General features: G+C 40.4%; 1 protein-coding gene across 2 annotated transcripts in view; it reads right to left on the bottom strand.

Moving 5' to 3' along the window:
* kcnn3 (potassium intermediate/small conductance calcium-activated channel, subfamily N, member 3) overlaps positions 1–24,768 on the bottom strand; it is a 57,346-nt gene extending 32,578 nt beyond the window's left edge. The window contains exons 1-4 of one of the 2 annotated variants that reach the window (XM_077598044.1): positions 24,365–24,768; positions 24,166–24,255; positions 23,029–24,095; positions 9,058–9,153 (exon numbers count right to left, since the gene is read on the bottom strand). In XM_077598044.1, the coding sequence (XP_077454170.1) occupies positions 9,058–9,153; positions 23,029–24,066 (1,134 nt within the window). In that variant the 5' untranslated portion in view covers positions 24,067–24,095; positions 24,166–24,255; positions 24,365–24,768. The remainder of the gene's footprint in view (positions 1–9,057; positions 9,154–23,028; positions 24,096–24,165; positions 24,256–24,364) is intronic. The other variant, XM_077598043.1, reaches the window with a different exon arrangement.
* Between the last annotated feature and the right edge of the window lie 1,554 nt (positions 24,769–26,322).

The raw sequence follows: 26,322 nt of genomic DNA, 5'->3' as shown, positions 1-26,322 counted from the left end.
TTTCATCCAGCATCCTTCCATCTGAACTGCATTCAGGTCCTGCAGGCATTCTACTCATCTAATCAGGTTAAATCCCTGATTGCACATGTCTCATCACGGAAACAGATGTGGTGCTCGACACAATCTGGCAGGCCAGGACACACTGACACACAAACCAACTTTTTACACAAACACCCAGATGGTCTGGACATGTATCGACTATAAAAGAACAAGAATCATATGCGAGCAAATTAGCTACAGGGTGGTGTTTCCCAAAGGAGTGAGGTGGAGAGAGGGAAGACTTGTATAATCAGCGAAGGCGTAAGTGAGCCTGCACACATGCACCATCACACCCCTGGGGAGTGTCTGCGTCCTGTAGCTTGAAACTCCCCCAAACAGACGAAATGGAACAAGACAAACACATGCAGGAATATTTAGATGGAGAGCATATTGACTATAAAAATAAAAATGAACACATGTTCCAACTAACCTCACTCCGAGGTGAACAAGAGCTTACCCAAGCTGACTTCAGGGAAGAGGCTTAGGTTATGCACTGTACTGGTCACTAGCCAGTTCCAGAAAAAAAATGTACAAGGCCGTAGACAACCAATCAGACACCTCAGCACAGGACGGTTGTTAAACACGTCATTGTTAAGGTTTCCTTCGCAGAGCCATTATGTCTGCGAAGCCTTATAAATGCGTGAATGTGTCATATTATTACAAATACACAAGAAATTTATACCTACCGTATTTTCACGACTATAAGGCGCACCTCATTATAAGGCGCACCCTCAATGAATGACACATTTGATTTATTTTTCCATATATAAAGCACACTGGATTATAAGGCGCCCGGTCTATTTTGGAGAAAATTTAAGACTTCCAAGTGCGCCTTATAGTCGTGAAAATACTACATTTAAAAGGGGACTTAACAAATAATGATTGCAATATTTAAATTTTCACGACTATGAGGCGCACCTCATTATAAGGCGCGCCCCTCAATGAATGACACATTTTATTTATTTTTCCATATATAAAGCACACTGGATTATAAGGCGCTCTGTCTATTTTGGAGAAAATTTAAGACTTCTAAGTGCGCCTTATAGTCGTGAAAATACTACATTTAAAAGGGGACTTAACAAATAATGATTGCAATATTTAAATTTGTTTAGTTTACAATGAAATGTGAATTGGATGCCAATGGGCATCAAAGTTTTCTTAATTATGAGCTGCTTGGTTTTCCCCCCAATTTGAACTCTGTAGCTCAAACGTACCAACACGTTGATGGATTTTCCCTGCCTAACAAACTTTAGGTGACATTTTGTCCAATTTGGCTCAGTCGCCACAACCGCTCAGGAGAGCTGCATCATGTTGACGCTATTTCACATTTGTTAGAAAATTCCAATCAGAATCTTAAGTGCGAGTGTTTCATTTTACCACAATCCCCTAAATTACAGACTGCGCACCATTTGCCTGATTGCTGACAGAATTTTGGAGGCTCCATCTGTGAAAAGGACATTTCTTTTGAGCCACAGGCCAACTTTTTTTGCAAGGAAAAGACCCTCAATCCACTACTGAAGAACAGTTTAAAGGTGGACAGATTTAAAGATAAAAAATAATCCAGTGTACTATAGTACGCTGAGGCTGCCCAGCTCCTGCTAACTTGGTTCAGAAAAGAGCCCCAAGTGCTTGTTATTGAAAATCCATGGATGGATGGCTATTCACAAAGGGTGAGTTCCCCTCCTAGGAAACACATTTAAGGCTGTTTTTTCACAGCCAAGAGTGTAAATATGGAGAGTGAGAGAGAAAGAGGTGAAGTGACAAAGAAGAATATTCACACTCGAGTTAGCTATGTGCTGAATTTCCCAAAGAAAAGGTCTAAAAACAGCAAGCAAGTGTAAGGATGACTTCACCGAAGACATCATGTGATGGGAAATTCCCTTCATTCAATACTAATTAGCAAGTGAGCCTAAAAATGGATACGAGACTAGAAAGAGCATTTATGGAAGATGTGGTGTGTTGCATTAGGCCCATCTATTTCACTTCCCTGGGTGCATAAACAATGTGGTCAGTCCTGTCATTCAGATATTAAATAGCAGCCCAGCACCGAGAGATGACCGTTCACGCTTTCTTTGCTTTCTGCTTGCCATCTGCTTGTCTTGGAGGGCCAAGCTGGTGTGCTGTTGATCAATGGATCGCTTGTGAAATGCACCAAAAGTAACTAAATCAACACACTTCACTAATGCTGGAAGCGCACTAATGGACTGGAGAAATTTCGATTTTTCGCTATCTTTGAAAGAACATACACACAGTATTTTGTTTTTACACAAAACTTTTTTAAACTAGTGCGGACTACACTTTAGGACAAAAAAATCATCTTGTCAGGCGGCAATTTTGAAGTGCTACTGCGATGTCATTTTGAAATTCACAGGCAACTGCGTACAAAAACTAATGGCCTCACGGCTGTCAGAATAATATCTGCAAGGATTTTTTTTTAAAAAAAGGAAGTGTCTAGTGACTTTTGGAACAACCTCTTTTTGTTACAGCAATTAGCTTATTTCGATTGTTTCTTACATTCAACTTATTGGTTGTCAATGACGGAGAATGTTTTTTTTCCACTGCCATTTCTCCAAGTTTAAATCAATCTTGTTTTCCAAAGACATGCATTAAATGGGACTAAAAGTTTTAAATGTTAAAATGGCATTTAAAATATATCCTATGTAGTAAATTCTGATGAGAGTTTGACCCTGGAATGACCCTTTTAAATATTTCTTAGGAAAATCATTTTGGAGTCATAAATGCTTCAAACAAACTCAATTCTTGCGACATGAACTGTCAGCCTGCTGCAAGATTTTGTAAGCATACATTTAACCTTTTTTGGTGGGTGGAGGCAGAATAATGATTTATCTGTCTCCTGAACCACATAACCATTCGCTCAATGGGAAAAATAGTGGACTTGGGGGGTGTTTTTCGTAATCCACAACTATTGTATTTCAGGCCCACTAAATCATACAAATAGTGGCGTGTTGGTACATAACGGCCAATCAATCACAGTACCTTTACACGTCCTGAGGGGGACAGGAGATGTTTGCGCTGTAATGAAATCTATTTCACGTTTGCCTGTCAGATCAGTACTGTTCCTTTGTTCATGATTACGTTACTCCTGGTCTTTGATGCCAATATTATTTGTAACACTATTGGATTGGAAAAAGACAGAAAAAGCAAAGATATATCACGCTCTGGACCCCTTGGTGGTCACAAGTTTTTTTTTAATAAACTAAACGTGTAAAGAACGTCCAATTGCTGCAGCCCTCAAAATTCCGATAGAATGATATTAAACTTAAGAACATTAATGTTGCTTTAAACATTGTGTGTATGGATAGTAAAGGATAATCAGTCACTTCAATCTGAGAAAAACTAATAACGATGTCTATGAATCATATAACTACACCTAAACGAGTGTTATTGAACACGTAGTGTTCCACTTTGGAAGCTCCACTTAACTGTACATTTTAATGTTAAATTATCTTGACATGATCCTGAACGGAACATACGGTGATGAGAGGGAGGTAATGAGGGGAAATGGAATATATCTAAATGTAAATTAGCAATAGAATATTCCATGGGACGGTAATGTTAACTCCACGAGGGAAACATTTATTTTTAATTTTGCATCATGTTTAATGAATGCTTTTCAGATTTCCCCAACAAAATGCTCGAAAGCTACCACATGTTCTTCATAAAACAACATGATGTGTCAATCTAATGTATTTGCAAAGGTGGAAACATACCCCTGTGCTTGGGGAGCTGGAATTATTCAGTACTTATGCACCAAAATGTCATGATGGAATAATATTTAAGACTTATTTTTGGAACCGAGCCAGAAGCAGCAAGGTCTGATGGCCACTCGCAGAGCAATTAACACAGCCATAAGCACCTTCATAAACACTTTGGAATATTGGACTCTGTTAAAGGTCAAGTTGAGGCAAAGCTCATTTCTGTCCAAGGAGGAATAACAAGAATGAATAAATGACATGATTGGGGAAATCCGTCTGTACAGTCACGCTTGGTCGTCCAGACGGAATATGCAATCAATGTGATTGCTCTTTTGGAGGGTTATTAATGATAACTGCACAGTGGTAATTAACGGAATGACTTCAAAAAATACCCACAAATGAGGAAAGCCCAGTCTGTTGCATTCTGAAGTGAGTCCAGATGAAAGGTTTTATCCTAAATGTGTACAATAAATGAGATTTTCTTGGGAATCAGCACTTGTGCTAATTAAAACACTTGTGTCTGTATTTCCATGATCTTAAATATCCAAATCAAATCTCGCTCAATGAAAAATGCTTTTTTCCCCCCACTAAGTTTGATTAGTAGAGTCAAGGTTTCTGCATGATGTAATTCACGTCAGATAATCTTGATTTGTGATAACATTTCAGACACTGAAAGGTGCAAAATGTTTATGGATGTGTTGAAAAACTGTAATTTCTTCCTTAGATCGTTACTAACAAGAAGCAGACAATGAAAATAAACAAAAAAATCAAAATCAAGACAAAAAGCATGACAGCTTGAGCAAATTTGAAAACTGTCAGTGAAACTTCACTGGACTGAAAAGCTAAATAAAGAACATAAAGAGACAGTCTGCCCCTCAAAGCTACAAAAACTTCACTTCAAAATGAACCATTTCTCCTGTCCTTTCTTCCCTCTTTTTCCTTTCACTTTCCACTGTCATGTCAAGTGATGCCATACACACGTAGGCACACAAACACCCCAAATTCTTAACAGGAGAGCAATTTGTGAAAACTTAAATTCCCTCCCCGGACAAGACAGAATAAAGCAGAGAGTTGCAGTCTAGTGTGATTACTGATGAACGACACCGTAGTGAGGAGCGATTGCCTATGCCTTCTTTCATGCCGAGCACGGCTTGGTCGTCCTGTCCCATCCCTTGACAGATTAGCAGAGACGCCAAAGAGACACAAAGGAGCAGGGAAGGGGAGACAGATGATTTTGGCAGGGAAGGGGAGACAGATGATTTTGGCAGGGAAGGCGTGTGAAAAGGACTACGTGATGAAGGTTTAAAAGTTGTGAAAGGCCTTTTAGAGGGCGACGGTGGCGCTACAACGGGCGCGAGGTGAATAGGTGAGATGCTGGATGTTGAACCAGAAGAGAAGAGGAAAGGAGTCGTCAGGCAAATTGAATTGCGTCCCAGCGGAGGAGAGGAGAGGCGGATGCAATGTGATCAAGAGAGAAAGAAAAGAAGGGAAGAGAGAGGAAAGATTCCAGGGAAGACGCTAAGGAGCGGGCGGAATCTCATATCATCTTCTTCGTGAAGATCTCTATAATGTGTGTGAGGGGATGTAATATCCTGTTACATGCCGATTTAAGAGTTTTGGGCAGAGTGTGTCCTAATGTGAGATGGCCGCCGTCATTATGAGGCGGCGCCTTTCATTTTGCATGCATCGCTTCTTGTTTGTGTGCGTGAACAGCAACAATGAGGAGCAGACACGAGGTGACACTTGCGATTCTGCTCACGTACGGAAGCAAAGAGCAAACACATTGACACCCGTGATATGACACACGCAGTGTCAGGTGTCAAACTGGGTTGTGGGGATGCAGTGTTGCCGTATAAAGTGAATGCACATGTTCAACTTTGATCCAGGCGTGTTGTATCATTCCTATCTGTTTTTGTGACATATACTCTCCGAACTATGGACTTATACTACAGATACAAACAAGTAAAAAAACGGTGTCCCCCAAAACCGGCATCATTTTACCCTACCAAACAAACACAGTGGAAGGCTATTCAAAAGACTTAAGGCAGGGCAATTGACTAATTTTGGTTCTTTTTTTCCCCGTCTATATTTTGACACTAAACGCATATGTTGGCTGTTCTTCGAGGTCAATAAATCCCTTGTTTTGCAACGTATAAACAGGCAGCAAATTGTGTGAAACAGACATTCAACTCGAGTGACTCTTTAATTTAATGCCAAAACATGTGACTAACATTCTCTGTATTTTAAAACAAACTAAATTTCTGGGCTTTGTCATACAATCAAACAATAAAATTCAGCCCTACTTTAAATGCCCTACTTTCAATTATGTTGCAGGCGAATTTCATTTTACATGCTGGTAACACCCAGTAATACTTGACATTAAAATTTCTTGAATTTCACCGAACAAAAACCTTCCATTATGAAAAGGACAGAATGTTATTTCCATCATCATTGCGGCTTCTTCATCCTACCGTGGCGCGGAGCCTCCACTGCGAGCGTGGGCGGATGTAACAAAAAGCGTTCTTTTATTATTTTATCAATGAATTCTAAGCAGCGTTCCACATGGCTGCCTCACATGTACAGTACACGCACCGTATGGCAGTAATGCACAGTAATGTAAGCAAGTCGCAGCATTAAACTAATATGAGGCAAGATGGATGATGGTGGTTTAGCTGATGGGGAGTAATAGCTAGACTGGGGGGCACTGACAGCCTCCTGCAAAGCTCGCATAAACAGTCGATGTGCGAGGAATGATGAAAAGCCAGGCCTATTGAGCACGCTACTGTTGTATTAGTCAAAACGGCAAACACAAAATCACATCTGATGAAGCATGACGGCACAAGTGATCGATTGTCGCGGTCTATTCACTGCATGAAAAGCCATGTGTAGGCTGTTCGGACGATCCCGCCGAGACGGACGTTAATGGCGTTAATTGGTGAGCCCCCACACACACCTGGGCCCCCCTTATTGCGGGAGGTAGCCCGAGGGATGGAATCCTAATGTGTGGGAATAGACCTCTTTTGTAACAGCTGCACAAGGAGGCAACATTTTTCTATATGGGTCTCCAAGGCTTGGTTACATTTGCAACGTCAAAGTCAGAACGGGAGAAACCTTTTTGGTTACACTAAAATGTTCGATTTGGAAAATGAAATTTGTATCGATCTCACTGTAGCGACAAGGTTAATAAAATAGACTCAAAGCATGATGCAGATGGCCAAACCTCCATGCATGAGTGTCCAAAATATGGCCCATGGGCCACCTGCGGTCTTTTACACAGTTTTTATTTGCCACAAATTATAGAAATAGCATTGAATATGGCCGCAAAAGAATCTTAAAATTGGTCTGCATTCTCTTGCATTTCTAAGATTTAACAATGAATGGATTTAGTCACTTAAACAGTGCCTTTCCATCATTTGCATTTATTGTAAAAACTGTACAATTATTTTGTTGCTGTTGGCCCACGCTTTCTGATCATGATTTATAAATATAATAAATCTTTCTTTTTATTATGTTAAATTATGCAGAGGACGTTAACATACTGACAACAATGAGGAAATGGGCTCTTATAATTTAGTTACTCAATCGTCTATTACAGCCCAGCGCCTGTAATTTTTACATCACAATGTACACCACCATTTACTCCAAGTGAAAGTGGATTTATCGGAATGTTATTGGTATTATGGGGAAATATTAGTAATATAGTTTTATAACAAAAGCTTCACATAAGATAAGACAAGTGTTAAATGGTATCCATCTGCTGAGATTTTTATAAAAGAATACTTTCCCCCCCCAACTAAACAGGCTCATATTTAGTGCTGAGATTGTAAATTCTTTAACTCATTTTAAACTCAGCCTCTTAAAGGAAATTACTTTGCAAACACATTACTAAACATGTTTTTTTCCCCTTAACCATGTAGGCTAGCAGTGCCCTTCATTTTAAACATTTTCTAATACAGGAAATGCATTTTCCTTATATTCTTCTGAGCACTCTTTTGAAGCCAGTGTTTGGTTTTTAAGGAAGAGTATGATGTTTTGTGAATAACCTCTGAAAATTGGCAGTAGTACAGTTAAGAGAAAGTGACTTACGTATTGTTCTATCTGGTCGAAATAGTGGCTGGAACTACTTATACAAAGTGCAGCCTCAAACAACACGAACGTATAAAAGGACGACAAAAGAAAAAAACTATTGTAAGTATACAAGAGGACAATGACTACCGTTGCACAACTATTCCCTTGAAAAATGGCAAACATTAGCCACTAACGTCATACAACAATCAAACTATTTCTGAACAGCCCAAAGCACAAAATGTAACCCATTACAAATAAATAAAATGTTGCTTGTGGATTTGTAAGACTACTTACCTTTTCCAGCTTTCCACAACGTAAGCAAGAGCATGTATGGGGAGTGTGCGGTGACTAAGTAAATTACAGAAACTCGGTAACAAGGATTTACATTCTGAAAATTTGCACCGCGGGAGATTAATGACAAATTGTGTTTTGCTAATAATGAGTTAATAGTGAGCATCTCCCTGGGTTTGCAGTCCCCGGACGTTTGGTCGACCGGACGTTAGGTAGAACGGACGTTTGGTAGAATGGATGTTTGGTCGCTGGGTTGTTACTGTTGAAACCAGCTCTCAAAATTATAATCATGAGAGAGAGAGAGAGTGAGTTTAATATCTAAATATCTAATATCAAAATATCAACAGTAAACTCTGTCATAATTTGACAGCGAGCGAACCCGGCGACCAAACGTCCGGTCGACCAAACGTCCGGGGACCAAACGTCTTTCGACGAAACGTCCGGTCACGGTCTTAGTAGTCAGGGTGTAGGAATCAATCAGATTGGATGGAGAAAAAAAATTGCGCCCTTTTCCTGTATAGATATAGAACAAGTCCAATATTAAAATGACCATTAGGTGGAATAGCGCTGAACAGACGTTTTACTTTATTTACTTGACTTGTTTGTTCTTCCCTAAAATTTTGACGGGGACGGCGCCTCTATTGACTACCCTCCGTTGATTAAAATCAATTGGTAGTAGGCTTAAAGACAAACAATAAAACAGCTCTTTATGATTAAATGCACATATATGCATGTAAAAGAGTGTTTCCAAGTGGCTCTACGCACCGTTATGTTGGCTAAACATTACATTATAACCTGTGTTATTCAAAGCATTATTTTCTTGCAAATGTACTTAATGTTGTGCCTCACAAGTGTTCAGGGGCAAACACATTTCTGTTTAGGACAAAAGCAAATGAAGCAGCAAATGCGAGACTATTGTTTGACAGCGAGTGAGTCATTTTACCTGAACCTCCCTTGCGTGATAGGCGATGATGAGGCCCAGCAGGATGACTGTAGACAGGCTGATCAGACACTTCAGGGCCAGAGAATACATGGAGCTCTGCGGGCAAAGACACAAGGCTACAGTACGAGTAGGGAAACACACTTTTACATATTGAGTCACGTTGGGGTTATTCGTTTCCCTCTTTGAAGCGTACATTTACCAAACTGATTTTCAAAGGCTCATCAGGAGTGGTGCACCTGTCGATATCCCTCTGCCGTGAGGCTTTAAATCTTCTGATTGTCTGCTTTCGCGGGGCTTATAATCAATGCTCCAGGGAACTTACAATCAATACGACTCAAAGCACGTCAGGGGCTTCCTTAACCCCCTTCACCTCGTGCACTCAAAGCTTACCCGACTGGACTCAGCATGTACACACCAGCACACCACTCCTGGGAAAAGTACATCATTTTGCTTTTTCTTGACCTTTTTCAGGGTATACCAGGAATCGCAGGGTGTAGAAATGCTATTAGTGTAATGAAGATACAGCCAAAAGTGTGATTGCTCACATCTTTGTAGTGGCTATTTATCCATTCATTTATTTCCCATACTGGCATCTATGAACATTTAAGAGTCGTGGATGTGTTAAACTTATGTATACTTTTGTTTGTTAACCCTTTAAAGCCCAAATCACAACAACAAAAAATGCTAAGCTTTTAATGGTCCTTTAGAATAAAAAGACTACAAAATTTCTAACATAATTTGTCATTAATTACCATTTTTATCATATTGGATGGATACGTCGGTCTTTTTTATCAGGGAAAAACAAACACATTTCTCAAAATTCATGCAACAAATATGATACGTTTGGCTATATAGGGTTAAGCATTATAAAATAGAACTTTGCCCGTACACTTGACCCAGTTCTACCCAAACTGCAACCACATTTTACAACATTTCATAAAACTAATTCACAGCATCACGTTAGCTTTACATAAGCAACCTTTTTTTTGCGATTTGCTTCTCTATGGAATGGTTCAGTTGGTACGTTTTCAAGGGTTTCAGCATGTTTGCCATTCAAGAAAGTAGCCTGCCTGAGAAAGGGTATCATGATTATAATTCAACGGGATTAAGAGTAAATAAATAAATAAAATCACTCTGAGTGCTCTTGGGGGGAAAAAAAAAATCAATTCAATTTCTACAGCAGCAAAAGAAAAATCACATTGGATTTAGATGAAGTTTGCCATAGCAACAGGATGAATGCCTCTTAGTCAGGTAGAGTACAGTGAGGCTCGGCAAACAGCAACAAAAATTAATATACATATTAATGTCCTCTGAGGTTTTTGGATGGATGCATATATTCATGTTAAAAATGAGTGCAGCACAATAGATAAGTGTTTAGTCGTACACCAATTCGGATACGATCCCAAAACATACACAAAGTGTTTTAGAAAATCAGTGGGTAAAAAATATCTGTGGTTTGGAGTATTTTTTTGCTTGTATTTGTACACACAATTTTGAGATGTGTGCCTTTGTGGCAGTGAAATAAACTCAACACATTTCCCAATGAGGAGCAGTTGTTCCGATGGTGAATAATCCTGTAAAAAAGGTTTCTGTCACGGTCTTCCTGATGGCCAATCAGTGTCAGAGATATCCCCAATTTAAAGCTTTGTCGATGGTGTCACGTTGTCAGACGTCTATTTCATAAAGGTAAGATAATTGAATAGAAACATTTGCCAGATCTCATCTGGTGCAAATGTACTGAAGCATATGCCGGTCAATGGAATTCCAAGTACCGTATTTTCACGAGTATAAGGCGCACTTAAGTCTTAAATTTTCTCCAAAATAGACACGGCGCCTTATAATCCAATGTGCTTTATATATGGAAAAAAAAATAAAACGTGTCATTCATTGAGGGTGCGCCTTATAATGTGGTGCGCCTTATAGTCGTGAAAATACGGTAACCTTAAAACAGACTAATTTTTCGAGCCCCAATATTTTTATGGCCTTTTATCATCAGAACAAATCGCCTTGTAAGCTATGAGGAAACGCCGTCCCATTGGCCTACCAACACCCGCCTGGACAAAGAACCACTTAATATATTCTCATTTAATATCTCATCCTTCTTCTAAACAATTTGTCCTTGCATCAGCACATGGTAATGGTCAAAAATATAATTTTGAGAACACCCAACAGATGGATTTAGCACACTCCAGAGTCACATTGTGGATGGCTAGTATTTCTCTTCATTAGTGTAACTACTGCACACTAGACAACAAGTCAGAGGCGGACAATGGCACCAGGAGAATATCGCGAGATTGCGCCGATCGTTGGCGTCCTGCATATGGTGTAATTTAAAGACTGGAAATTGCACAGCGCAAATGATCAGGAAAACACTGATTGACTTGGAAGATTGGCAGTAAAATCCAATTAATTGGTGAAAGTTCTGTGGAGCATACTGTAATTAGTGTCGGGCAACAGCAGATATTAAAAACTAAATCAAATAAAAGGGCGAACACAGCATTATCTCATGCAACTCATGTTTCTCACCCACAAAACGTGCGCCTGAACGCATCCCATAAACAACAGCAGATGTCCTACGACCAAGTGCTGTGGATATCAGCACAGCCCGGCCGGCATGCTCTAATATTTGAACTGCTCTCTCATCATAGATTGTTACGCCAAACTGATTAGTAATTAAATAATGTATTATAAATGTAAATTATTCATGTGATGAGAAACAACTACCCCTGCCCCGTAAGAATAAGCAGTTGGGAAGATCAATGAATAAATTAGAAACAACTACACCTTTACTTTTCAATACAGTCCCTTGCAGATTTTTTAAGCTATATAAGAGAGTGCAGATACAAAAAAAAAGATGAAATACTAATAATCCCTGGTTGTTGGCCCGTCTGCCTCTGCTTTGAATCTCAGCCAGGGCTTTCCTGTGTTGAATTTACATGTTCTCGCTGTGTTTGCGTGGGTTTTCCCAATGTGCTCAGTCATTCCAGATTTCAAAACAAGCCTGATAGAATAATTGAAGAATCTTTTAAGAATCAAGAGATTCTTATCCAAAGTTATTTTAAGAGGTGTTTAAGAGGAAATAATGCAAGGAATTTCGACCAAATCTAGTATAACAAGCGTGACACCCCGCCTTAACTCTGATATGTGGATCTAGTCCCATTTTACTGCCACTTCTCCTCTTTCCTCACCCATATATCCTGGTCAAGAAGGGCAATCGATGACTAAAGTGAGGCTGTTGTTGTGGAAGATTCTGAATCGAATGATAAGACCTTAACCCTTTATAGGGCAAATAACTACTTTTGTTATATAAAAAACAAACAAAAAACCTAATCCCATAAAGACATGGCAGTTACATATGTGGTCATCAAATGTGTTATTTGATGCCACAATGTTAAATTATGCCCAATGTATCTATAAAGGATTTATCATATACCGGACAGCTATTGAGTAGTATAAGGTTTTGGTATATTCTCAGAAAAAACAAAAAGTTTCCAGTTAAATTGCAAAGGCTCTGTGTTATAGTGTTAAATGTGCTATAGAGTATACACTGGTGATATTTTAATTGCAAGCACTGGTGACAGCTAATATGAAGGCCCATTTTTCCAAGGCCGTGCATATGCCAAGTGTACTTCAGGTGTAACGTGGCTCTTTTCGCCCAAGTCAAAGCTTCACGCGAGCGTTGAGTTCTGATTCTTAATTTAGTCACTGACTACAGAGTCTCCCTCGTGAGGTGATTAAGCGCAATCTGCATTGGTTCATGAATATATATTGCGAGTCACTGTCCTGGAAAATAGAGTGTGCCAGTGTGTTATCGTCTCTATTGCGGCTCCCCCAAAATGTGTTTGTTGGCCCAAATAAATACAAATGCAAAAGTATTGTATGGAAAAACAAGCTGCTGAACCTTCACTTTTGTGTCAAACGTAATATGGCCATGATATTCTTATTACCTGAGTCTACGGATTGATTTTCTTTTTTTTTTTTTAGTCTGGGAGCTTCCGATTTAAAAATTATATTCATGACTTGGCTGAGACCACATAGCAGGTATTTCTGTTCGAACTCGTCAAATTTTGTCAATTTTTTTGATCTAGTCTCTTCTCACAATTGGTCCCAATAAGGCCTTTGCACACCCTTTTCAACTTGTGAAATATTCCCGCTTTCCCATGGAGAGCATCGACTGTCTACTGTTAAATTTGCCTTGATAATCTGACTCCAGATTTTTAACTATATGGAGTTTTCCTAAATTTTCCTAAAATATAAGGCAATTAATCAACCCCTGAGAGTGCTGCTAAAATTACATGGATAATGAGAATGACTATTTATTTAACAAAATATTATACTACATTCATGGATTATTTTCCCATTGATCTTAGATTCCCCCTTGATAAAGTACTAAGTGAAGTCAAAAAACTGTATTCTGGGACTGTTTGTGGTATATAATTCACATATAGTGAAGTAGGTTGGTAGTTAGTGGTTGTTGTTATGGGCCACTGCACAACACTTTGGCTGATTTTTGGCTCAAAGCTCAAGCTGTCATTGGCTTTTTATTTCCCCGTATTGGCGTCTCATTCTCCCTACTCCAAACATCTCATTTGTGCTCACTGGAGCAAAATGGCTGCAAAGGAAGCGTCGCTTGTCTTGTTAATGAGAAAAATAGCGAGCTCAGCGGCCTGACTGTAAACACAGTGTCACGACACCGAGTTGCAACCTTATTTCATTTTAGCGTCTGTCTCGCTCGATGTTTCTTCTATTTATCTGTTTTCAAAGTAAAAATCAGTTTTAGGTCACCTGAGTCTGTCAAAGTGATTTGTATGCCATTTCAATTTAAAAAAGAGGAGTGCAGAAAAGGAGAAGAGTAGTATTCACTCTTGGGACAATCTTTTGTTGCACTTGCACAATAATATTATTAATTAATAATATTAGAAAAAATATTTCCACATTAATCTCCCATTGTTCGCTATGCACGGACAAAAATTAAAAATTAAAATTTGCGAAAACAGGGTTTTAATGTGAAATATATTATCACAGTAATACCCTGTAGTCCAAATTGTGCTTAAGAGAATTCATGATACATTTCTTTTTCAATGTCCAGAATCGGCATCTTCTTGTTAAATAAAATCATCTGAATAATTTCAACCCTGCCACGTTAAGGTCAAACGAATCACCCACTGTTAAGGTGATGTGTGCGCACGGAACTTGAATAGCTTGGGTCATCTATCTTACCGGCTTGTATTGACGGCTGCAAGTATTCAATAGTCTCTCTGGGGTTGCCAGGCAACCATCCAATATGATGTACATATATGTTCATTCATTCATCTTCCGTACCGCACATCCTTGTAAGCTGCCAAGAGCAGCTAATGAGTTAATACTTCAAAGTAAATACATTATAAAACCTTGATCTTTTTTTTTTTTCAAAATTGATCCACTTTTTAACAAATGAAAGAAGCAAGATTCCAAGTTGGCCCTTACATCCTTTGATTTTTCAGAAATTTGCCCTCAAAGAAAAAAAATAGACCCCCCTGCTTTACATAACATAAACCAGGGGTGGGCAAACTGGTCCTTGAGGGCCCCTTTGGGTGCAGGTTTTTGTTGCAACCGATCCAGCAAAGACACTTTTACCAATGAGATTTCTGCAGAAAACAAGAAGCACCTGACTACACTTGTGGGACATCAGATTGGTGAAAATGTGTCCTCTTTATGAGTTGGACTGAAAACCTGCACCCACTGCAGCCCTTTGTGGAATAGCTTGCCCACCCATGATGTAAACTATTGCTTACAGGAAAAAAAACAGCTGATCAGACTTTAGGAATCAGCAATTCACAATATTATGATAGCAATTAAACAATACGTGATTATATCAAACAATATCTCTTTGTTGGAAAAAAACTCTACACATGATTAAAGTGAAGACTTTCACCATTCATTTAAGCATTTCACAAAAACCCAACATAAACCATTTTATGTTGAGTGCATCCATTGTAAATACAGCGAAAGTGGATGATTGCAGCATACTAATGGGGGAAAACCTTGTCGCAACAAACAAGTAAAAAAATGTCTGCAGATGTTTGTCAAGATGGGTGCCTAAAAGCCTAAAAGTAAATAGATAGTGTTAACTGCGCAATGAAAAACACTTATGCAAAATTTCAAGAACAGAAAAAGCACAATTACATTTGACAGGAATATTCCACTGTTGGGCCCCCTTTGATAGAAAAAAAGCCAACCTTTCTACAAATGATGGGAAGATGGAAAAAAAGATGAGCAAGAATATAGCACATATATTGTGATGTCTCATCGCATAATTTTGTGGCTCTGCCAATAACGAGTCCTGATCCAATACCTCGAAAATGTATTAAGGAGGGACAAATGTTTTTTTTTTTCCAATTTGACCAAAGCTCTCGAACATTAAAAGCATATAAGAGGGTTATTAGTAAAATATTTTGGTGTAAATCAGTGCAGCACAAAATAAGTTTGTGAACAAATCCCAGTTAAATATTTGCTTCCCCTAAATTAAAGTATAAAAAAGCAAGCAAATAGTGAGTACTTAGTACATTCATCTATTTTTACCATGCTCACTTTCTTCAAGTGAAATAACTGCTTACTATTCTGCTTGTTTGGGTTACTATGTGTCTCCAGAAATGTGGGTTAATGTCTTGAATTCAAGCAGAAAATTCAATTACCTGTTGTAGGAGTGTCTAATACTTCTGAACCCATAAAGAGGAACCCCCCAAAAGAGTTTCCCGTTTTGTGGAGGACATTGATAAGTGTTTTATCCAAGATCTGTATATGCGATTAAGTGTGAATGTGTAAGCCTTGAGGCTCTCTTTCTGTCAAAATGTCTCAGTCTCCCAATCAGTCTCCAGGGAAACAGGCAGGAGGCAGAGATGCCTTTGTCACCCCAGCCGGCTATAAACACACACACACACACACACAACCATGTTTGAGCACTTGGGAAGCCTAAAACTAGACACAAACTTGACTTTTTAACCACACTTCGACTCAAAGAGTTAAATCACAAAGACCAGTGTGAACACCCCCACACACGGGAAACTGCAAATACACATTGTTTCAAATAAACCACAAAAACATGTTTGTGTGCACACACACTGCAGGTGCATTCAAGCCCATTAACACAGCAGAGTTGAATAGAGTCAACTGGCATGGACATCAGTGTTTACATGATGGGTGGGTGATATAAGGTCAAATGCAACGTTATGACCAACGTACAATGGTAGTCAGTCAAGGCCATGAAGCCTTTTCTGTTGGGTAACCACTTGGAGAATCACCCTATTCAATAAACGAATTACATTTTATAATTTATCACGAAATTAAAATTCTGCATTTCGCTTGGCCACAATGTTTCCAGTATGTGTATGTCCCGTTAGATTTTTTTTCCCATCCCATTATTAGTGATGGCTCATGTAATCTAAATTGTATCTGATGACCAAGCAGATTTGACATTTTCTCCATTTACCAATTAATTATTTTTTTCTATGAAGGTGTGAAATTGTGCTTATTGATAAAATAGGAGTTTAACACAACCAGGACAAACCATGTTCAAGTGGAAAACAAAGGAACGGGAGCATAAAATTCACTGATATGGTTTGGACCAGTTACAAGGCCAGCAATCAAACACTCAATAAAGTCGAACACGTAAGAGGGTTGCTTGGCATGTCCACTTGCTTCCAGGAAAAAAACAATTTGTTGCAATTAGCAACAGGACCTGAAGGACGCGGAGTCCCTGTAGTTAATATATTGGGGGAAAGACGATGAGGACGATGAGGAGAGGTGGCACTCAAGCACGGCTGATAACTGTCGCACAGAATATGACCCACGTCAACGGTCGCCTTTTCTAATTCCCTGGTTGTTTAGGGGGAAGTGTCTGGCACGCTATTGGAAGGAACAAAAGGTCACCCAGGACATATTTGCCGGAAATGTCATGAATTCTGGGGCGTGTCTCATGCAGGGCTATGAGGAGAGCCTGCCGGGCTAAAAATGTCCCTGGCAGAACCCTCAATTGCTCTTAGTAGATGGGGACAGATTCAAGATCCCTCAGGGGAGGAACATCTGACAGTGCGGATGAGGAGACTACAAGAACAGAAATTGCAGTGATCCAATAGCTCCAGATAATGAAGGATCATTTTTAATACTGAATTGGAAGTAAAAGGTCATGCAGCTTCCCAGAAGACAAACATAGACATCCAGAAGACCATAGAGCAGCCAAAACGTCAAAGTGGACTAGAACACGAATCACCTTTTATGCTACCTACAACTGCACAAAAAAGGCCCCAATAAGTCACATTTATGACATTAACATGGAGCGGTACAGCACTGTGGAGCAACCAAATGTTAAACTCTACACTAAAACTAAAGAAAAGAAAAAGAAATTTAGATTTTTTTTGTATTGCTCCATTAACAGCAATTACTAATTCAACATTGCTATTGAGACAACATTAAAGACATGGAACCAAATTAAGCTTCTCAGATTAGTCTCATTCTGTAATCATTTGTTTCTACTTTCCTTCTCATAAGGGTATCTTAGGGGCATGAGAGGAGCTAAAATAGAAATAAGACATCAGCGTCAAACGAGATGGATTAGAGAAATGAAGATTTGAGCAGTTGAAAAAAAACCAAGTGCTGCTTAAATCCGCTTGTCTCTAATCTAACTCATTTTTCTCAGTGATGTTCTCTCTGTTTTTTTATTTCATCTAAGGGACTTAGGAGAATGGGACACATTTGAAAAGCTCAAATTCATCTCCAACATTTTCTATGAGATAGCTGTTACCTGCACTGAATGGGATTTAAGGAGTGGAGTCCAGTGACCGCAATTGTAAAATCGAGACAACAAACACAAAACACCTCTCCACACACACACAATAAACCTGATCAACCAACCAGGCGGCGGCTCATATGTAAAAAAAAATTGAGAAATGGGGCACGGTCACTCATAAATCAAGACACCACATTACTGCTATCCATGGATACTCTAGAACAGGGGTAGGGAACCTATGGCTTGGGAGCCACATGTGGCTCTTTTGATGGGTGCATCTGGCTCTTTGCTAACCTGTGAGGTAAAATATGGAAATTGCTGGTGACAGAACTGAGATATTACATCTAGAACTGCTTTAATCTTCTTTTTTTGCAGTAGACTCTTCTGGAATGCATCCTCATTGATTAGCAACAGCATAAGAATCTTTTAAAAAATATTCATTTTTTTCCACTTTAAAAGTGGTGAAATTACAAAAAAAAAATGAAAAGGCACTTGTTTACAAGTATGTATTTTGACTTTTAAATTTGTAGTATGGCTCACAAGGAATAACATTGGAAAATTTGAATTGTTTGTGGCTCTCTTCGTCAAAAAGGTTCCCGACCCCTGCTCTAGAAGAAGAAAAATGTTTCTCATAGCTCTGTCGCATCCACAGGCACACACAGCAACAGCAGCGGCCATCTGTACAGTATGTGTGAATTGACAGGTGATATTGACAACAGCTGTGCTTTCCCCCAGAATAGCTAGTAGTGTTTTATCAGCAGGCCTGAGACATGTCACAGTGGGCCCAGGGGCCACAGAGGAACCACGCAGACCTTCTTCAAATGATATATTGATCTGGCAGGCTTCGCGCTAAGGTCCCAGAGTGTTCTAGCAGCCTCACTTATTCTCAGATTGAGACGTGTGTAAAATCGCCAAACACACGTGTTAAGCTGTCACTGCAAAACCCGGTGATAGAATCTCGTATAAGATGTCTCTCATCCGTGATTGGCTGTATTTGAAGATGCCAGGGTCAGGACAGTGAAAAAGGAGCCCAGGGGCATTTACAGTTAACGGCAACTGTGAAAGCTGGAACTCCATAGAGTTTACAGTAGATCCTATCTGCCAAGGCTGAAGAATCTTAATTTGGACCAACACCCAATTGTATTTTTAGTTTACTAAAAGGCCCTTGAGTTTGCCAGTCACAATTTGAACTTTGTTTATCCTCCAGAAAATGTGCATTGTGAAACCTTGGGTGACACAGCATGAAAGGAGAATATGGAGTGGGTTATTTTTTGCTCCACTTATTACAGAAGGAGCAAACTAGGCAACACTTATTATGACAAGGGGAAATCATGCAATAGGACTCTTATGTTAGGTTTGCCAGAAATCCTCTCCTGAAAGTTGCATTAAATAACTTTAATACTCTTTGATGAAAAACTTCCGACTGTTGTGCAATGAGTTTAGGTCAGTGCAGGTTATTTCCGTTTCAATTATTTTTCATTCAATGTGGATTTGGGCACATATTTTGTGAAACTCTAGAGGTTCCACTGTTCTACATGACAAAGTTTTATAGTTTTATAAATGTCTTTCATGCATTATTCATGAGAACTGAAATGAAATGACCAAGGCAAATCATCGGTTCTGTAATAATCAACAAATCAAATTTCTGGTAGTTCATAAAAATGAAATGGGATCTTCTTTGGCTCATGCCTTGCACAAAAGATAAATAGTGATGGTAATGGTTGTGCTATTTTGGTGTTGTTGGTAACAGAGAAAGCAGCAAGGACTGCAGACGCACAACATAGAAACAAATCAAAGTTTGAGTATTCAAAGCCTCATTTTGTATGGAAAGCCACAATTCTGCCAGAAGGGCCACTTTCTCCCCAGTTGTAAATTATTTCCCAATCCAATACTGCAAAGTGTGTGATGCTAAGTTAAATGATTATACAATTAAAACACCAATTCAAGCTTCCTGAAGAGCTCCAACTTCTACAGACAAAGTGACACAAAACACATTTGCATACACCGCATGAGTTAAACTTATAATCATTGGACAAAACATTACAAAAGCTCCAAGTATAATACACTGCAAACTGCTTCTTCAATCACCAGTGCCAGTCACAGCTGAGCATTATCATCTTAATACGCAATGACATATTTGTATTGGATCCCATTGGCTTGTGTACTCATGTTTTGACGCACCCTCTTCAGTTGCAGATTTTGTATTCTTCTTCTCTATTTTTGGATGCTATGCAGAGCAGCTGGACCCGTTCAAGCATAACAACACAGTTAATATTTATTAAAAATATTTAGATGTGAGATAAATACATCGTGCTCGTATGGCATCGACAGTAAAGCTGAACAATCTGATAGTTCCAATCCAAGTTCCTCACAAGTTGTCAATAAACAAAAGATATAGTGCTTAGCAGCATCCATTTGCAGTGAACCATTTTAGTGGATATGCGAATGGGTGATGCATATGCTAGGTGAGTGATTATCAATAATCAATAGTTCAATCATCGTGGTAGACCGCCATCGCTCAAAGCCTGCTTTGAAGGGCTGCTTGGAGCTCCTCATATCCCATCAGCTTTCTTCATTTCCAAGCCATCTGTCACAACAACCTACAGGCGTGTCTTTACTCATTTATCCCGGTGTACTTGTCACTTAAATCAGAGGTAGCCCAACTATAGTCTTTGGGCAAAATACGTGCCGCCAGAGATGAAAACAAAGAAAAGCTCAAAGGATCTGTAATTAAAAAAACATTTAACACAAAAATCTTCAATCAACTAACTCTTTTCTTCACTCTAATCTCTATCTTCGCAAGGGACACAGAGGTGCCGGAGCCTATCCCAACCAACTGTGGGTAGTAGGCTAGGGGGAATCCCCTGAATTGGTTGCCAGCCAACTGTTGGGCACAAATAGACAAACAACCATTCAAGGTCACGCTTATTCCTGCGTATCAGATTACCCGGAGAAAACCCACGCAGGCATGGTGTAACATTCAAACTGAAATTGAACCCTGGATCTTAGAAATATAGGGTGGACATGCTAACCACTTTGTACCATGCCGCGCTATTTTTTATCCCACGTGAATTGGATTAACTTTATTTTGATACCAAGTGCATTTTCAATATTTGGATTACATACTGTTTGTCTTGTACAAAGCATGTATTCTTTTTCTTCATTAAAGTTGGTTTGGATTCAGTGCCTTTCTGCACGGAGAGCTGCTTGAAAATAGATTTATCAATGGAAGATAACACAACCAAACGTGTGTCTCTTCATGCTCACATTCTCAGCTGTCTATCAATTCTAATTGATTGGCCCGAACTTCTGTGTTCCTTGTGGAATCGCACGTAGCTCAAGAGCCTAAATCATGGCTTTTTTTTTTATTGCCTTCGACCTTTCATACATAGCCTTCCATTTCTCGCCTCCATGCAAATGTCCCTGCTATGACGCCCACCAGAGGATGGATTAAAAGACTAAGGTCAAAAGAAAGAAAGCAGTCAGAACAGATAAGACACAGAAAGATGACACAGACGCCACTGGGTGGAAAGAAAAGAGACAATGATGTATTGAGAGAGAAAAATTTTGTGACTATCTTAATGAAGTAGAGTCAGGGACAGTCATAACGTAATAAATGGGAGGCAAAGAATTCGTGTGGACAGGGTTAGAACAAGACGCAGGGAAATATTCCTTGCCATAATCATAATAGAGAGTCTTGTAAATGGCACATAGATGCCAGACACGCCCACTAGACAAAATCTTGAGCGGCGACCTGTCCAGTTTCTCCGTCGTCTGATCGTTGATATGAATGTGATGCGACGAGCGACTGGAAGTAATGTTTTCACTTTATTAGCGAAACAAACCCCAGCCGACCTTTTGTGCAATGTCACACTCAAACAAAGCCACAACAAGGACGTGGGGACAAACCTAGATAAACAAACAAGAGCTGCTGGGGGCCGATTCATCTTATTACACACAACAATACGCAGCCAAATGAGAAGCTGGCCTCTGACTGATAGTCGACAATGGCTATTGCGTGTCCTCATCATCAATGTATCACGTCACTGTGCACACACCTACAGCATCAAACAGCTGGATATTAATCAGACTTCATTGCATCTTCTGGCCACATTCGATTATTGCTGAAGCTCTGCTAGGTCAGGAAAATACGACAGTAACTAAATAATAAAAACTAAATAGGAGCTTCCATTCAACTGTTTTCAATTTTCGCATGATTCTTCAATGAAGAACAAGGACCAAAAAGGGTGTGGTAGACAAATATTTGGTGTGTCACCAATAGATATTGAAAAAATAAAGGGTCTTCTTGGCTTATTTTATAACCGCACTTGGTGCTCAAAATTCTCTTATTATTTTTACTATTTGTAATGAGAGAAATGACAATTATCTATAACTGGCCCTTCAGATTTGCACCACCAAGGGCAGTAAAAGACAAACATAATTCTTTTAGACATACCAAGTCCGGTATTGTACCAGTACTCGCTAGGAACTCTCTAAGTGTAAACGCATTTTGCCACCTCAGCTGACACGGACATTTTCCGCAACATTACCACCTCGCAAGTCTGGAACATTACAGGCTCGAGTTATGTCTGAATGCAGAAAGTAACGCTTAACTTCAGCGCGCAGAGTTTGATTACGTAGCTATTACAGCGCTCTGCTCTACAATGCTCATTTATCTTCACCCTAACATGAAATAAGATTTACCAAACAGTAAACAAAGAACTTACGAACACATTAACAAACTAGATCAGACAACTATTCACCGATCTTAGGGCTTAAGAAGAGATGGGCCATTTTAAACGGGACGGCACAGGACTCTATGGCTGAACATTTTACATTTTTTTTTAAATAAACGTCGTGACTGAGGACATGCGGTTGTACAGACTGGTCTCTTACAAATACACAGGTCCGATCGGAACAGTGGATTAACTATTTCTTCAGTGGAGCATGCGTGTGAAAGCTGTCAAGCTGGGTAAGTACGGCTACATTTCCACTACATGAAATTTTAGCCCATATTTCATGCAATTGTGAAATCTAATTTTCCAACTGGCAGTTGTTGTCATCATCAAACTCAGGTGACAAGTTGACAACATCGAGTAGTCTCCAGAATTTTGTTGGACTAACTGGACACAAATATATTAAACTAAAATGGTCGAGATATTACAAAGATTTCATATTTAAGCATAATAAGAATCTCAGGGTCTTACCTTAGTGTAGACACCCCAGGACAACTCCGTCTCGATGACCATGACAACAATTCCGAACATCCCGAAGATTAGGGCATAGTCGCTCAACCTCTTCCTCTTTTCGAACAGCGCCCTGCGATGGCCCAGTTTGTAGCCAATGTTTTGGTTCTTTCGTTTCGAGGCCTTGGCGGGGCCGGCCCTGGCCCCCGGGCCCACGAGCCCGGAACCGCTAGTGGCCCTCCCCGGTTGTGCCCGGCGGCTTTCCACCAATGCGTGGTTCTGGTGGTAAATGGACATCTGGTCGGAGGTGGCGTCGCTGATCTCATATCCTGCCCTAGGGTACGGCGAGTCTTCTTTTGACGAAATGACAATCTCTGGTGGGCTCTGGAGGGGCTGCTGATTGGTAGAGCACTGGGGGACCAAGGAGGTAGGAGCCTCTCGCTGCCGGTCGTGACCCCCGGTCGCCGTCGTGCCGGCAACAGCAGAAACGCCGGCCTCTTTGGTTTCACTGCTGCTGTCCGACTCGATGAGGTTCCTCCGGGAGGCGCTTAGGCGGCTCAGGGGCTTCATGACACCACCCGTGTACTTGCAGGAGCTCATGGCGATCTCGGTGAACGGATTGCTGTCCCTACGGTGGACCAGGGGGCTGGCCTGTCTGTGCTTGCACCCACGGTCCCGCTCCCTTTCCCGATCCATGGAGGGCGAGTGCGAGGAGTAAAAGAGGGCATTGTAGATGGGAGAGTTGTCCCCGCCTAGGCTGTGCTGTGACCCCAAGCAGGAGGAGAGCGGAGTGCTGGTGGGGTGAAGGGCATTGGGGATGGGCGGCGGACCGCTCGACGACAACTTTGGCAGGGACGAGGGCGTGGCGACCGGCGACGGGTTGCTTCCGTTGAGGCGGCTGAGGCTGGACGCCGTCGTGTGGTTGGAGTGGTTGGACCCCGGAGCCTGGACTCCGGAAGCCGTCGGGTGGGAAATGCCCGCCAAGGGGAGGAGAAAACGCTGGTCTTCGTCCTCGCTGCCTCCAAGCAGAGCCAGGCTCAAAGAGGGGGGAGGCTCCATGGTAAGAACTGTGACCACGTACCTCTGGCCTGCCGGACACAAAAACAAGCAATTATGTGAATGCTTCCGACGACACGCCAAGCATCAGGTGGAACAAACCTTAGGAGACTGAAGGAGGGAAAATTGCCCACATTAGTCATGCACTAGCAATATTTTTTCATGTCTTGTAGTCTTAGGTTGTTTTGGCACCTTGGGAAAGATGACAACTTCAGAAGCTTGCAGGAGAGTCAAAGGAGTAACCTACTTTTTTGGGGGTGACATAACCAGACACCTGCCACATCTTGTGTATTCTACCTACCTCTTTTCTTCCGCTCCCAAAGAGCAGATGTGTTGGATCACTTGGCTGGATCAAAACACAGCACCCCACTTTTTTTCTTTTTCATGTTGTCACAGCCATGCCATCTTTTCTCTCTTCCCCCCTCTCGCCTCCGTTCATGAGGCTTCCTCCACAGGTCCACCAAGCCGCCTCCCGAGCTTTGCGCACGGTGTCCCGACACTCCAGCGCCCCCTCTCCTCCTCTCTCCTCTTCTCTCCTCTCCTCCTCGTTTGACGCGCCTCACTCGGCGTGATTTCTCATCCCGCGCGAGCGGTTCCCCGGGCTCACGGTGATGTCGCCGCCAAACACGGTGGTCGCTCGCAGACGAGGAGCCATGGCGAGATGTGTCAACCTGTAGCTTATTTGCGCGTCTCCCCCCCCACGGCCCTTCTCTGGCAAAACGGACAACCCCCCCGAAACACTCCAAAATGTTACGACAACAATAGGCAGGTAATTGATTAGGTGTGCTTTCCCTCAAATGCGCCTCTGCGAGAACACGGATGAGCGTCTCACTCTCGCCTCCAACTTCTCTCCCCACCTTCCCTCCCACCCCCGCTCGCTCCTATTGGATGGAGACGGAGACGCGCTGAAAACAGGTGGCCGCGATCTGGATCCAGTATGAGACAAGCAATTGCGCAAAATGAAAAATGATATTACATCAGAGGCTTTCTCGCTGGCATGAAATCTACCATGATGGAAGATTTGAATTTGCATCACCACCAATGAATTGCATCAAAATCCATCAAGTCCATGTCATTTATATGAATTAAAATAGTGTAGTACTTTAGATTTTAGTTAAAAAAAAATATTTTCCCGGAATCATGAATTGATTTATCTAGGTCTTTCTAATAACAAGTGATCTAAAGACATGTTGTTTTCACAGCACACTTAATTATATAGAAGTGTACCCAATGTACTATTCCCCACACACCAGAAAATAGAGTCATTGCATAGAAAATGTTCATTTTCTGCATGATTATTGTGGCATTCCCCAAAGCAGGCTAATAACTGACGTGTAAAATCATAAGATTTAGATTTAGCTATGGACAGTGTTGTGTAAATTACTTTTCAAAAGTAAAGTTATTGTACTAAAGTGCTTTACTTGTTATTCAATTATGAAAATAATTGCTCATTTACTTTAAAAAAAGGAGATAAAATCAGATTTTAAAAAGCATTTTTGTTGTCTTTTTTGCCAAGGCCAGTTACATATCAATCACATAATAAATTAAATTTTTAAATAAAGAGCAAAAAAGAACAAATCAACATGAAATTTACAGATACTAAACCACTAGACTGTTTTACGGGTATTTTATGATTTTTGCGTGTCTGTTTTTCCTATTAACAGTAAAATTCTAACAACCAAAGCTGCCCAGTATTTTAACAGTAAAATGTAGGTTGTTTTTTCTTCCAGTGCACGCACATACAGCAGATTTTACATGAAGAGAAGATTTTTCATTTGGCAACAATGGATACAAAGGTTAATAACTACATTCTGCCATCATGTGGAGGAGCATTTTAATATTTCTGCCCTATAATCACGATATTTCATTCAGTACCGCAAATAAATAATTTTTCAGTCCAGACTGGGTGATTTTTCATAGCACAGTAATTTGCCACAACAATGTTTGAGAATTACTGGTTGAACAAACCTGCAGTAAAAAGGTAGCATTCATTTTATTAATAGCCTTCACGCTCAAGCACCAATTGTGGCAAATTCATTACAGTGAGAATTCCCTGTTTCAGGGTCTCATTTTACCAGTGGCGGTCCGTGCATTTTCTCATAGCGCCTTCAACGAATCAATCCAACCCTCAAAAACTATTTTATGGCTATAAAACCTCAACTGCAGCTACAGCTGCGACACATAAAAAATAATCAATAAATCAATGCACAAAAATGGGGTAAAATCCACTTCCTAGCAGCATTTAGTGATTAAATACAA

This window comes from Stigmatopora argus, chromosome 4 (assembly GCF_051989625.1).
Source record: "Stigmatopora argus isolate UIUO_Sarg chromosome 4, RoL_Sarg_1.0, whole genome shotgun sequence".
Classification (NCBI taxonomy): Eukaryota; Metazoa; Chordata; class Actinopteri; order Syngnathiformes; family Syngnathidae; genus Stigmatopora; species Stigmatopora argus.
This window is presented reverse-complemented; position numbering and strand designations above follow the sequence as displayed.